The 15,058-nt window shown below is 34.2% G+C and overlaps 2 protein-coding genes and 1 long non-coding RNA gene across 3 annotated transcripts; 1 reads left to right on the plus strand and 2 right to left on the minus strand.

Annotated features, from left to right (window-relative positions):
* Positions 1,227-4,666, minus strand: LOC104772459. Its single transcript, XM_010497070.1, has 7 exons — positions 4,408-4,666; positions 3,555-4,330; positions 2,967-3,099; positions 2,476-2,848; positions 2,129-2,396; positions 1,922-2,014; positions 1,227-1,811 (listed from the first exon to the last, which is right to left on the minus strand). Exons 1-7 carry the CDS (start codon positions 4,664-4,666, stop codon positions 1,227-1,229), a joined length of 2,487 nt encoding a protein of 828 aa, XP_010495372.1.
* LOC104770618 lies at positions 6,872-9,250 on the plus strand. The gene is made up of 5 exons (XR_764586.1): positions 6,872-7,333; positions 7,538-7,663; positions 8,211-8,301; positions 8,419-8,515; positions 9,019-9,250. It is a non-coding gene; the product is annotated as an uncharacterized LOC104770618 (long non-coding RNA).
* On the minus strand, positions 13,105-14,007 carry LOC104770619 (thionin-like). The gene is made up of 3 exons (XM_010495073.2): positions 13,719-14,007; positions 13,537-13,614; positions 13,105-13,408 (listed from the first exon to the last, which is right to left on the minus strand). The coding sequence occupies exons 1-3, from the start codon at positions 13,948-13,950 to the stop codon at positions 13,311-13,313; spliced, it is 408 nt and encodes a 135-aa protein (XP_010493375.1). The 5' UTR covers positions 13,951-14,007; the 3' UTR covers positions 13,105-13,310.

The following is a 15,058-nucleotide window of genomic DNA, read 5'->3' on the forward strand; positions in this document are numbered from 1 at the left end:
ACGCGATTTCACCCACACCTTTAGTCTTGACACTTCAGAATGATCTGAACTTTCTTGTTTCTAAACAAATAAACAATATATCATTCAAAATACTTTTTAAGTGCTGAGAATTAACAACGTAATTGCATTAACCTTACCAATTCTTCAGCTAGTCTAACCATTCCTTTGCAACTACAAGTGTGTGGTATCTGTTTGCGTCTCCTTTCCTTATAGCTATCGCTTAGGACCTAACGCATGATTGTAGATATGTCATATTAGATCCAAAAACAAACATAAAATTAACTAACTTAATTAAAAAATAATACCTTAAACTCATTGCTAGTTTTGTTTTTCACAAATTTACACCAACAATTTGGATTAACATTCTTAGGTCGCATATTCATCATTTGTTGGTTAGTGTGAGCCTCCCTAATTTTCTTAACCAGTCGTGACTTTGATGACCTCCACAAGCCTCTCATCTATTTAAGCACGACAGTCTTTTGGTAATCTTCGTCTAATTCAAACCTTACGTGTAATCAATCACATTTTAAGAATAAATATTTAAACCAGCTATTAAGTAAGTAGATGTCAAAGTAGAGAAAAGTTTATCTGGACAGATTTCCAAAGCACTGTCTTGACATCCTCAGTAATTTTTGACCATTTTTCAACTGTCACAGGAACGTGTTCTCGTACCAATGGACCCAGATACGATGACAACTTAACAGACCCAGGACCGTAATGTTCTCCCATGAAAGTGAAGTCTACATGTACTCTGCTATTTGGATCCTTTGCGATGTCTTTCATCCTTGTTGGTCCTCGCTTTCTCTTACGTGTAGGCTGCTCTTCTAAAGGCTGCTCTTCTAAAGGTTGTTCTTGTAAAGGCTGCTCTTGTAAAGGCTGCTCTTCTAAAGGCTGCTCTCCTAAAGGCTGCTCTCCTGTAGGCTGCTCTCTTGTAGGCTGCTCAGTTTGTGGAAGCAATGTACACACGAATTCTGGCTCATCAGAGTTCTTTTTATTTTTTATGTTCCCTACATTCTTCTTCGGTCGTCCCATGTCAATTCACCTGAAAATAAACAATTACCATGTCATTAATTAATAACCAGTCATGAGACATAGCAAACAAACAATTACCAAGCAGTCATCAAACATAACAAACAAACACAACTACAAATCAAACAATTATGAAGCACTCATCAGACATAGCAAATAAACAATTAGAAGAATGTAAATGACTAACAAACTCCATTTCAGACATATATGCCTTCACAATCATTTCGGGCATTTTCAGATTCATCCATGTCCACATTTGACGGTAATGGTCCAATGTCTCCAATCCCATCATCCAAATCTTTCTTATATCTTCTTGAAAGACCTCGCATAACAACATGCCAACTTGATTCTGCGTCTTCCCGTAAGTAAAACACCTGCTTTGCTTGCGAGGCTAATATATATGGATCTCTTAAAAAGGAGACTTGACTATGATTCAAATTAACTAATGTGAAACCATCTTCTATCTTAACTCCATTACCCAATACTGCCCATTGACACCGGAAAAGAGGAACATAAAAAACATTATAATTTAACAGTATGATGTCTATCACTCTGCCGTAGTAGGATACCAAATCAACCACTTGTGAAGTGTCTTTCGCACTAGCCCTACAGACTGACGTCGCCTCATAAAAAACCCCACTATTCTGATTTTTCCTATCAACTGATCTTGTATGAAACCGTTGACCATTCACTATGTAACCCGTATATGACCGTGCAGTGCAACGTGGACCATAAGCCAACCATTTTAGAACTTCTCCATAGCAGTCTGAATCAAGTGGTATCTACAACAAATAAAACAAAATAAAAAGTCAGACTTGATGAAATTTAATCAAGTGGTATCAAACATAAACATTAAATAATAACCAAAAATAGTAGAATTGATGAAACTTGCCTGTAGTTTTAACCAAGATGCAAAATTCTCAGTGTGCGTAGCCCATAAAACTGATGCATCATGTCGACATCTTCCATTTGTGTCTTGTAGATGCTGAAGATGCTCAGTTGTACAAAATTAATAATAATAAGTTTCATGAGAGACTGCAAATGTAATTGTAAATGATAAGAGAAAAAAAAAATATGCTTACTCGATATAAGGTTCAACCACAGCCATATTTTGGATGACAGCAAGATGAGCTGTTTTGTTATCCATTTCTGAAAGAGTTATGGAAGTTCCAGCGGATATAGGACGACCCTCTAGAATAGAACTATTATCATAGTCAGTGTTTCTATCTAACTTTTCATGTACGTTTGTAGACTTCTTTAAGAATTCACTACAAAACTGAATGCATTCTTCGGCTAGATAACACTCAGCAATACACCCCTCTGGTCTCGCAGTATTTCTCACAAAGTCTTTGAGAACTTTCATGTACCTGTGAAATGTTGAAGACTTATAGGTTAGAAATGAACAAAATGAACATATTAACAGTAACAAAAAGAGACAATTTATACCTCTCAAAAGGGTACATCCATCTTAAATGGACTGGTCCACCTAGCCTAGCTTCCCTTCCTAGATGAACCGTCAAGTGCACCATGATATCGAAGAAACTTGGCGGAAAAAATCTTTCAAACATGCATATCGTTTCAACAACCTCAGCTTCCATTACCAAAATCTGCTCTCTATCAGTTACTCGCTGACACAAGTGGTTGTAGAATGCACATAAGCGTACAATCGCTAGCCTAGGACCTTTTGGCAACAAACCTTTAAGTGCAATCGGAAGGAGTTGCTGCATTAACACGTGATAGTCGTGTGATTTCAGACCTGTTACTTTGCAGTCGTCTAAAGATACGCCTCTCGCTATGTTTGAACAGTAGCCATCTGGTCCTTTGAAATCAACAAGACGACTACATAATATTTTTTTCTCTTTCTTTGATAAAGACCAAGGAGCTGCAGGTAGATATGTTCTTTTCCCTTGAATCCTAGGGTGCAAATCCTTCTATACCAAGATACTCCAAATCTTTACGGGCATTTAGACCATCCTTTGATTTCCCACACTGTAACAAATTAGAGAGAATACTTGCAGCCACATTCCTTTCTACATGCATAACATCTAAGTTATGCCTCACAGGAAGATCCTAAGAAATAAACAGAACAAATACAATAAATAACTATAAGTTTACACAAAGTGTAATGGAAAATAACTATAAAATTCGAAAATAAAATTATACTTCCCAATACGGTAACTTGAAAAATATAGACCTTTTCTTCCATCTTGATAACTCTCCCTCATCTACATTTACATCATTTTCTTCATCCTCTTCTGACTCACTAGATAACTCCTCTTTATCAGACTTTATACTAGTACACCCAGTCTTTTTCCTCTTGCGCGCAGATCGTTTCCAATTTCCAAAGTTATTTTTGAAATTTTTTAGGTTTTGAGAAATTTCTTGCCCAGACAATATCCTTCCTTTTCTCCCATGTTCAGTTTTTCCATGAAACCACGACTTCTTTAATATGAAACTATGCTTTGGTGGCAGTCTCTTTCGATGGCACATATAGACATGTTTTCGGCTGAACTTCAACCACAAACTGTCTGTATTTTTCCACCTAATGGACAGGCCATCTGACCCTTTACTTTGCAGCCTGCAAGATTCCCATAAGCCGGAAAGTCACTAATCGTCCAAAGCAGCATTGCCTTCAGATTAAAAGTTGATTTACTGAATGCATCATATGTTGTCTCTCCATTGTTCCAGAGATGGTTAAGATCCTCTATGAGCGGCTCTAAGTATACATCAATGCTATTACCAGGCTGTTGTGGTCCAGGTATCAACAATGTAAGCATGATGTTCTCCTTCTTCATGTATAAGTCAGGTGGCAAATTGTAGTTTACTAGCAAAACAGGCCAGCAACTGTAGTTGTTGTTCTTCATATTGAATGGATTAAATCCATCTGTGGAAAGACCAAGCCACACATTCCTTTCTTCAGCTGCAAAGGAAGGATATTTGGCATTCATCTGATCCCATGTTACTGAATCCACAGGGTGACGGAGTTTACCATCGTTGCTCTTGTTAGTCTGATGCCACCTTAAGTCCTTAGCCATCTCTTCGGACCTCAACATTCTCTTCAGCCGTGGGATTATGGGAAAGTAGCATAACACTTTCTGTGGAACACCTTTCTTTACTTCACCAGTAACCATGTTCGTCTTCCATCTAGAAGCCTTGCATTTAGGACAATTATCGAGCTTCTTGTACTTCTTTCTGAATAAGCAGCAATCATTAACACATGCATGAATCTTCTGGTAGCCCTTATCAAATGACTTAAGAAATTTCTTCACCTCATATAGTGACGTGTGTAGCACATTGTCCTCTAGTAACATTTCCGGCAATGTCTCCAGCCATTCTGTGTCTTAAGTCTGAATAGGGACACAATTGCCGAGAGTTTACTGTGATTAACACAACTTGGATATAAGGGTGTTACAGCATCTGCAAGCTTTGCAAGAAACTCATCTTCTTTCTTGTCCTCACACTCTGCAATCTCACCGAGTTCAGCATTTCTGACAAAGTCATCATCCATGAACTCAACAGCTTGATATAACCCATATATCTCATCATTAAACTGACTGGCTTTATTGTCACCTTCAACCCCAGACTTTAACTCTCCATGATGATACCAATCTGACCGCCACTTATAAGCCTCATCCATACCCCTTGTAACAAGATGGTCAACTACAACACTGGCTGAGTGACGGTCAATGTTACGACAGTCAATGCAAGGACATATAATCATATCACCATCTCCCAAATCAGCAGCCACAACTCGTACAAAATTTATAGCCCTCTCTTGTAAGCTGGATCAGCTCTTCATTGCATAATTGAAGAGAAAAAAAAAGGTAAACTCTCTAAACCCCTACTTAAGCTAGCCTAACCAGAATAATTTATGCAATGATATACCTACAAAGATGCACCCAATCCTTGTCCACCATTATATGATCTAACCTTACTACATAAACAACATATACGATTTATTGACAGAATCTTAGACATGAATCACAATCACACACACATATATCGCATATATTAAATCAATAGCAATCAAAAACACAAACAGTATTTAGACAACTATATCACATATATTAAATCAATAGCAATCACAAACAATATTTAGAAACAACCAAACAGAAAAAAAAATTGTTCAATACACATAAGAGACAGAAAGAAAGAAGCAACTAACCTGTGCTGTAAATGGAGATAAATAAAATCTTGTTCAGTTCCAAGATGTACACTTAGCAACACTTGCAAAACATAATTAGAGAAAGAGTATAAGTTTCAATTGGATACATAACAAAATCGGATACTTAAACAAAATTGAAGAGACTAATTGGATACATAACTAATCGGATACAATTAAACAAATCTATTGCATGTCGAAAAATAACTGTGTATTGTTCCAATTTCATAACTGTGAATCAATTTCGTAACTAATCGGATACTAATATGCTCTGAATCAATTGAAAAAATCTATTGCATGTCCAAAAATCAAAACTTATATAAAACAATCATATGAGGAAGAAAACAATAGTGGAGCTCAAATCCAGAAGTTAACTCCGGCGGTACTTCAGAGGGCGGTGACGGCGACGGCGATTGGCGAACCAATTGGTATGTGTAAGAGATTTACGGGTAACTGGGAGAGAGACTCGAACAAACCAAAAGAATGGAAACGGCGGTGCTTAATTAAGTCCGGCAGTGCTTCAGAAGCGGCAACGGCGAGGAATTGCCTCTCGAGATTTTAGGGTTTCGAGAGAAAAGGGGTGAAGTGAAGGAGAGAGAGTGCGATAAGTGAAGCGAGAGTGTTTAGTATTTTTATTTTTTGGTAAATTTTGCTAAGTGTTTGGCGGAATAAGTGATTTTAGTTCCCGCTTCTTAAAAACACTATTATAGCGTTTATACAATGCTATCATATTGTAACAAAATTATAAACTAAACTTTGATAGCAGTTTTGAAATTAGTGCTATTACGAGGTGCTATCAATGTATATATTTTTTGTAGTGAGTATATGAAATAAACTAATAATTTTAGTGTTGGTTCTATAGTCCAAATCCGCCATGCTAGGCGGATCACGCAACATGTTCAAATATTTTTAATTTGCAAAAACTCATCATACGAAACCCATGAAAGTAAAATATAGTATATGAATTAAAAGTCACTTTTTATCAAATCAATTTTTAAAATTTTTATCAAGTAAAGAATAATACTTGGATTAATTCCTAGGGGTGAACCTCTTCATTCATCTTCTTATAAAATAAGAAAATAAAATCTACATACATTTCCAATTATGTTTGTTACCTTTTAAAACATTTAGTTTCTATAATAAGATTTGAATATAGGTAAATTTAATATGTTTATTAAATAAATTATTTAATGCCCATGACATGCCTGTAAATAAATGCCAACTTTATAATTTATTTTATAAATGTCTCAAAAAATGTATATATAGATAATGGGACCAAATAAATGGTTGTTGCCTAGTAATTTGAGTGGTGTGCTAAAATATTTGAAATAAGTTTCATCCATCGAGTAAGTGTGTTAGAGTTAACTGATAATTCTAGAGTACTAAATATTTTATAGCTTTCGTGATCGATAAAACAAAATGTTTACTGATACTATAAAATTCAGTTCAACCAGAAAAATAATATATCTATGTATATATAGAAAGAATGACTATACTAGTACATAAATCGGTGTTTATTACTAGAATAGGTCCTTATTCGTTTCACTTACTAGAGTAGTATACATTTGTTGGGAAAAGTCATATAACCACCTTTATAATCTTTGAATTACATAAGTGCCATTATGAATTATTTGTTGGTTTAAAGAAACTTAAATATATATAAAACCAAAGAAAAACAAATATAAACCTAGTTCTCTTTTCTCTCGAGCTCTAGCCGCCGGAAAAAAATGTAGATCTGAGGCCGGATCGCGGTGGCTGACCTAGCGCCGGTTCCGACCTCCCTTTCTCAGGCCAGAAGCTTTTGCTTCTCTTTTTCTTGTTTGTTGCGGCTTTGATTGGAGATTTGAGAATGAGACATGGGGTTGCGGTGGTTCGATTCCGACATGAGGAAGGTTTGAGTGGTATTTTGGATTGGTGGTTTTTTCTTCCGCCGAGGCATGGCTTTCGATGAGAAGCAGGGTTCTCGAATTAGGTAGTGGTAGTGGTATCTGCTTCAGGAGTTGGCGGTGGAGGTCTCTTTCGGTTGCGTTTCTTTTCATGCGGATTTAAGGTTGCGGACTTCGTTTTGGCTATCGGTGAATGATGCTGGTTCGAGCCAAGGAGAAAAGATATCGCCTTTAGCTTCTGATGTATCTTCGCCAGGTTTGTATTCAGCTTAGACTTTTGATTTGACGCCTCAAAATGTTTGTTTCGTAGTTTAGAGAAACGATATCGCCTTTAGCATTTGACGCCTTTTTTTTGTTGGGTTAGATGATTGTGTATAGTTACATTTGTAATTCTTTCGTCAGATACCTAGCACATTGAATCTGGTATTATTAACTAATAGCAATCTCGTTTTGTATACAGTGGAAGCAGATTTATCAGTGACAGTGGCTTCACTTCTTCAGACACACTCAACGCTGTCCCTGGAGAATAGCCAGTTATAGAAGAAGAAGCAGGCAATGTTATAGCATGGCAAGCTCATGAGGGAAGGTAAATAGAAACATGACATAAATTACACATTCGAAATAAAGATAGTCTTCTGGTACATCTTTGTATAGCTTCGTAACACATTGATTCTTTGCTTGTTTAGTTGGTTTTCAAGAGTTGTTTTTTTTTTTACTCAAGTTAAGATGAGTTCCTTTTGGGTCTGGATTAGGGAAGAATTCGTGTTGGAAAATGCATTTTTTTTGTTTTGCTTCATGAGCTTTTGGTTTCTAACATATACGTAACTATGATAAAGCTAGTGTTCTGTGTGGTTTCTCATCATAGGGTAATTACAATAACCGTCATGGTACCTGCAACCTTTTTGGCATTGTTTCACCCAATTATTGTTGTTACAATCTCCTTTAAACTCAAGATATCTTGTTCTATGAATAAAAAGTGAACTCATAAGTGTTGTGTTTCACATCAAGCTGAATCAATTTTACTGACTATATTAAATTCAAAGTTCATGTGAGAGCCTCTAGTTCCTCTCTTGAATGTTGAAGAGTTAATTGTTTTATATTCTCTGACATCTGAACTCGTTAATTGTTTTCAGGAAGAGGCTCTTCCAGATGATAAATGATCTCCCAACCATTTTTGAGGTTGACAACCACAACAGTAGCAGAAGCAAATCTATCGGTGCCAAGGTAGAAGCTTCTGTTTACTCCATTCTTTTTTTTTTCTCTCTCTCACAGTCTAGCTAATAATAATCAATGTTGGGTTGGGTTCTTATCTTTATTTACTCCTTTTGTTATCTCATGCAGCCTCGCCACTCTGAATCTCACACTAAGGCTTCAAAGATGTCCCCACCACCAAAAGAAGAAGATGAGAGTGGAGATGACGAGGAAGATGACGAACAAGGTGCGGTTTTTTTTCTGTGGGAAATTGCTTCCAAAGTTGACTGTTCGCAGGGTTGTCATTCTGCTTATGTGTTGGGAATTTGGTCATAACTTTAAAACCGTAAACCTAAATCAAGATTTGTTTTTTTCTGTGGTTTTGTATGTCTGTTGTGTATCTTTCCACCAAGTTCCATAATTTTCTAGGTTGTTTTGGCACTCTGTTTGTACTCTGCATCAAGACAGACGAATTTAGTAGCTTTATGGCTTCATTTTGCCTCTGTTTAAGTAATTGGAAAGTGAAACCGCTTCTAGTTTTGAATCCATATATGTGAATGAAGTCATACAGACTGTATGATACACTATACGGTTATCAAATTGATGATTACTTGGTTTAATGTTTTTGCCTTTATATTGGGAGTTTATTGTATACAGTTTGTCCCTTCTTGGTTCTTGTAAAGGTATGATAATTTAAAAGATTTCTCACTTGTTTAACACTTGCTTGTTTGGCTTTTTATGATTTCTCAGGTTACAATGCAAGCGATTTGTGTAGGTGAGTACAAGTTATCAAAGAATGACCCTCTGAGACTAAAATCTGGATTGGGATACTGAGGGTGCAATAACAACAATTAGCTCTAGTGTTTTATATAGTCTTGTTGTATACCTCTATTTGTATGGTTGGATAAATACAAATTAGAACATCCTCCGTTGCTATATTGTCTTCTTTTGAAATTTATAAAATTTATCATTTTGCTCTTCATCGACTTTTTGAGTAGCTTCATACCACCGTTAGAGTTATTGTGCATATATCCAATTGTCTTGATCACTTTTATAAACCGACAAGTCAACTGCCTCAAACTCGATTAGAACATGTGCATACGAACCATGCAAATAAAAACAACATGGTTTGTTTTTAGATCATGAAGATAAGTATGAGCTAACTTAGAACATGCGCATACGAACCATGCAAATCAACACAATGTTTTTTTTCAATAGATTTGATGATTATGAGCCGAATTCTAAGGAGTTTTGCACATGAAGATTAACTTCGATTTGCAAGCCATTAGTTGCATTGGTTTCCTTGCAATTAGATCTTTACATAGAATCCTAGATAAAACTCTAATTCTCTTTAGTCGGTTGGAAAATCCACTCAAAAACTTCGAGACTCACATTATTTCTCAATTTATACTTAGTACAAAATTCAGTTATCTCTTCGTTAAGGCTATTTTTGTCTTTTCACCATTTAGGTTACTTCATTTAACCTAAAAAACTAGATAAGGGCCCGCACGATGTGCGGGATTAAAAATTGTTTGAAAAATAAATTCTAAATCTAAAACAATTTTTCAAAAATATATAAAGAAATTTTTGTTTTCTAAAGTAAATATATAAATAATTTAAGTTAGAGAATATTTGTATTTACCTTCATACATTTATTTACATTTCTATATTTTTAATATATTATAACAATTATTATAATAATTTAAAACTAAATTATATCCCACTAAAACTTTTGCCAAATATTCATCATTACAAATATTACTATTGTCAAATTTCAAAAACGTTTCACAACTTATTCACAAAATATTTTACATGCAACAAATTCATCAAAGCAACATCTAATAAATAACCACATACTATTTTACTCTATGTTTTACCATTAAAAATATGTTCTTAAACCCAAAATTATTTTATTGTTAAAGTATGCTCTTTATCACCACCTATAAAATGTCTTCTAAACAAATTAAACAAATTTTATGTTGCTTTACTTTCATTTTAGCATAATTATAGTTCTTATAATTACTAAAATTGTTTTGCTCCAAATATATTGGATGAACAACTGGTAAAAATTATTTACTCAATCACTATGATTTTATGACTAACCCAATAAAAATTGAGAAATTGAAAGAAATTTAATATAATATAATAAAAATAAAAATTTGAAAATTATAATCATGATAGTATATATAAGTCTTAGATAATTCAGATATACAAAATAGAAACTTTATACTATATACAATCCAAAACATGACATATGTCATAATCATGTTAAGGATCAACGACCTATTTACTCTTCAGAAGTATTCAATTGTACCAAAACAACTTAAAGTTATGACTTCGTCTCAAATATTCTCGAATCATAAATTCTCAACTTATTTTTACCCGAATCAAAAGTAGGGCGACGATATCCTGGAGAGGAGGATAATTTATTAATTATTCTCAACTTATTCTTTTGACATAATTTATTAATAATAATATACATGTTTAGTGAATTACTTTTTTGTTTATACATGTCAAAATCTTATTGACAAAACACGTATAGCATAAGTAGCTTACAATGGAAAGTATATTAGTTTTGTTAAGTTTCCTTTTTGATTAAGAAATTTTTTTTAGATAAACATGTAAATTTTATTTAGATTTAATGTTATTTTTTAATTAGCTGTTTAATTTTTGACACTTGTCAACATTTCATCAGTATATTTGACATGTGGCTAATTTGAAAACCCAACTTTATATAATAAGATTTTTAATATAATAAAAAGAGATTAGTTCAAGCTTTTTTCTTAAGAATGCCAATCGGTTCTCCATGATTTTCGTTTTCTTCGCATGTGCCTTCACAAATCTTGAAAACTGTGATTTTTTATCGTTAAAATTGACATATGTCACGATCTGATGAGTTACTAACTTTGATATCTAATCGTTAAAATTGACACGTGTCATAATCTGATGAGTATTTAACTTTGATCTCTGATCGTTAAAATTAACACGTATTACAATCTGATGAGTTACTAACTTTTTAAAATTGACATGTGTCATGATCTGATGAGTTACTAACTTTGATCTCTGATCGTTAAAATTAACACGTGTCACGATCTGGTGAGTTACTAACTTTCAGAACCAAGGTTTATATAATAAGATACTTGTAAAACGATGACCTAAATCTACGTTCAATTATTAACTCTATCACCACACGAAATGCTAAGTATATGAATCTTATCCTATTTTAGTAAGCAGTAACTCTACCATAACATAATTTAAAAACTATTCTTACCGATAACTCTATCAGAAACGATAACTCTGCTGTCACTATTTATTTGTCTGCCATATAACTCAATTCTACCTTCTTACTCTACCACCACTACAATTAAGTCTATCGCATATCTCTATTTCGCCCATAACTCTAAGAATTTAAGTCTACGGCAGTGACTTTCTCTACCGTAAAACTCTACATTTTTAACTAACTCTACCATAGCTATTTATAACTCTCTCGCGTAACTCTATTAGTTTTTTAACTGTACCATAAAACTATATCTCTATCACCATTCTACTTCAATCTACCGCATAACTCTCAGAAAATCCATACATCTACTCGCTAACTCTACCAACCTCATATAACTCTATCGTAACTACAATGGTAGACTTATGGATTGGCGGGAAATTTTCCCTCCAAAAACAGCTCCCTTTTAACGATCTCTTTCCTACGTGGCTTTTAATTACGATGGCATGTTTCGTAATTATTTTTTTCCTAACACAATTTTCCAAAGGTTATTTTGCCATTTTTGATCAAAACACCGTACCCCCCATTCTAGTAATAAACATCGATTTACGACATAGTATAGTAACTCACCCATTTATATATATATTTCGGGTTTACTGTAAAAAGAATAGATTGTTTGTCGTGGGCAATATATCAGTGTTTTCTTTTTGTTTGTTTTTCGCGGGACCATGATGAATGCTTAACTTGTGGCCATGATTTGTTTACTTTTTCTGAATAAAGTTTTATTTTTTGTTGAAATATCGATTGGTTTGTACATGCCATTGGAAATACGTATAGCACATTGAATCTTCATTTAAGAATGTGGATTGGTTTACTAAGTATGTATATGGGTTTCAGAAAAATATTTGTTATATATATAGATATGATTTTGCATTGGCACAATATACTAAGTTGCATAACCAAAAAAGATTATATTTTGATTTTCCTTTACGACAAAAGCCTTTTCAATTTCAAAGTGTTCGAATGCAAGAAAATATTTTATCATCCATTCGCAGTGTTATATAGATAAATATTTCGAGCTTACTATAAAAAGAAAAGATCGTTGAACGCGGGCAATATATCGTTGTTTACTCTTTGTATGTAAGTGCTTCCCTTAGGTAAGTCTCTTTACTAAATGCCGAAGAACATTTTCGAAATTGCTAATAAGAGATATCCGTAAACACCGAACATTTTCGTGTCCAGCTCCGGAAGGAGGAATTATGTCTGATGAAGTTGGGCCATCATTTGATCCCAAAAAATGTGCATCTTTAATTTGGGACTGCGAGGTTGCAATCTTCTCTTGCTCCGTCTGATACTAGTCTTTGCTCTCAAGAAACTTTTGCTTGTAAGATTAACTAGAAGAACTTGCTCCAAGAAGTTATTGGGTTACTACTCTAACAATCATGACTATAAGTTTTCCATTACTTCAACCTATCGATTGCATGCTGAATGGTTCATACAATGAATTATATAATTTGAGATTTGTAAGTCTTAACTGTTTTGCTAAGTTTGCATTGGATGTTGTCAAGATATGAACTGATTGTAAGAACATTACGTTAATGCGAGAGTTTTGATCGTAGATAGAAGATAAGGACACATTATTATTCTTTATTTGGATAATAGCAAGTAGAAGGGGTAAACAATCTAGGGATCAATGACCTTCTTCTACGTCACATAGAAATCCTGGAAATAGTAGATGCTAGCTTAAGACTCTAGCATTTTTTGTCACATACACGACAATTATTGAAAACAGCAAAAACAACAACACAGTTCTTGGATATCCTTATTAGGCAGTTTCAACTGCATTGGATGAGTCCTTGGTACAGAACTCAGAACATGCCTCGGTGCATTGTACAACTGCTCCACTCACAATTTCACTTGCATCTATTTCACCGAAACAAAATTAAAATTAAGTGATTTTTTACTTGTTCCAGAAATCTAATAATAATAATAATAATAATAATAATAATAATAATTATAATAATAATAATAATAATGAGTTTTCACGTTACCGGAGTTCTGGAGAGTGGTCAAGGTACCACACACAGAGGATGCACAACCCAACTTACAATATTCGTTGACAGCATCACCTTAAATAAATTTTAAAAAAAAAGTTCTTGGATCGTGAAAATCTTGGTCCAACATGTAAAAGATATAACTTAATGAAACAACAAAGAAAAAAGTATGGAATTACCAGAGTTTTCAAGAATGGCATGTATATATGGCGGAGTAGTACATTTTGTCCCCTTAATAATTTTGCATCCACAAAGTTTTGCACAAGTTTCCCTAGCAGTTCCAGGAAGACGGCATACATTGTAACAGTTTCTAGCAGTCGTGCTCGAGCAACAACTCTTTGCTTCGACTTGAATCTGCGCCATGACAAGACTCATTACGAGCACACTTAGAATCAAAGTTTTGCCTTTCATCTTTCGATTTGTTTGATTGCAAAATATATATGTGGAAAGTTATAAGCTTGTATTGATGAAATGCTGATGAGACAAGGCTCGTTTAAATATTAGTTGGTCTACATTTAGCAACCACAAACTTCGTATGATACACTTATCATCACATTCTCTGTAGACTTTGTGTGTAAACGCTGCGTGGACCAAACCTTATCTTAATGGCAATCGAATTCACACTAAGGATAGTTTAAAATCTTGTTCTTCTTTTTCTTTTTGGTTAACCAGATAAAGAAAAACAAATCTATTAGAGTTTTGTGTTAATTACTTGATATATTTGAATCAGGATACTTAATAGGGAGTCACTATTCCTTATTAGTTTTGCTGGCTATATATATTTTGTATGTACGTGCTAACTTGTGTAATTATGATGACGTTCTTAAATATCATTAGCTTTATAAATATATATATATGCGTATGAGTAGAGAGTTTAAATAATACTTGTATTCTGTCAATAAAGTTTTGTGTTTCTTCATTTAATTTCTTTATTGTGGTTGTAGAAATTTCTAGAAACAAATATCTTCTAGTTATGTCTAATAAGCTGATGGCAAATTAAAATATGAGACAAAAATCCAAATAGTTTGTTACAACGTGTTTTGTGTTTTGTGTAATCCTTATGGGTCTTCAATCCTTATACACATAACTGCATCACATTCAATATCAATGGAGCCACCGCAACTTCTGATATGACACCAAACAAATGTGTGTTATTTATACTCAACAAAGAGATCCATGGCTCTTGTCGTTTGTTCAATGGTGCACATGATTGTGGTTGCTAACTGAGATGTAGAATACATAATTTTTGTAAAGTAATTGTGTGTGTGTGTGTATTTGTTTTTTTAATATAATTTATCCATGGTTATGGTGAATCTGACGTGCATAGTAGTGCGAAAAGGATTCTACTGAGGGCTCGCGACGGAATCTAGAGGTTCGAGTCTGATCCTACCGATCTGGCCTCCTCCTTGAAACAAAGATAATTACTGAGGTTCAACCTCTCTGTTCCAATATGGATATTCTGTGGCGCTCAATCCCTGTTAAATCCGAGAGTGATCTCTGGAGAAGGTGAGGTGTAACA

Source organism: Camelina sativa, chromosome 20, assembly GCF_000633955.1.
Source record: "Camelina sativa cultivar DH55 chromosome 20, Cs, whole genome shotgun sequence".
Taxonomy (NCBI): Eukaryota; Viridiplantae; Streptophyta; class Magnoliopsida; order Brassicales; family Brassicaceae; genus Camelina; species Camelina sativa.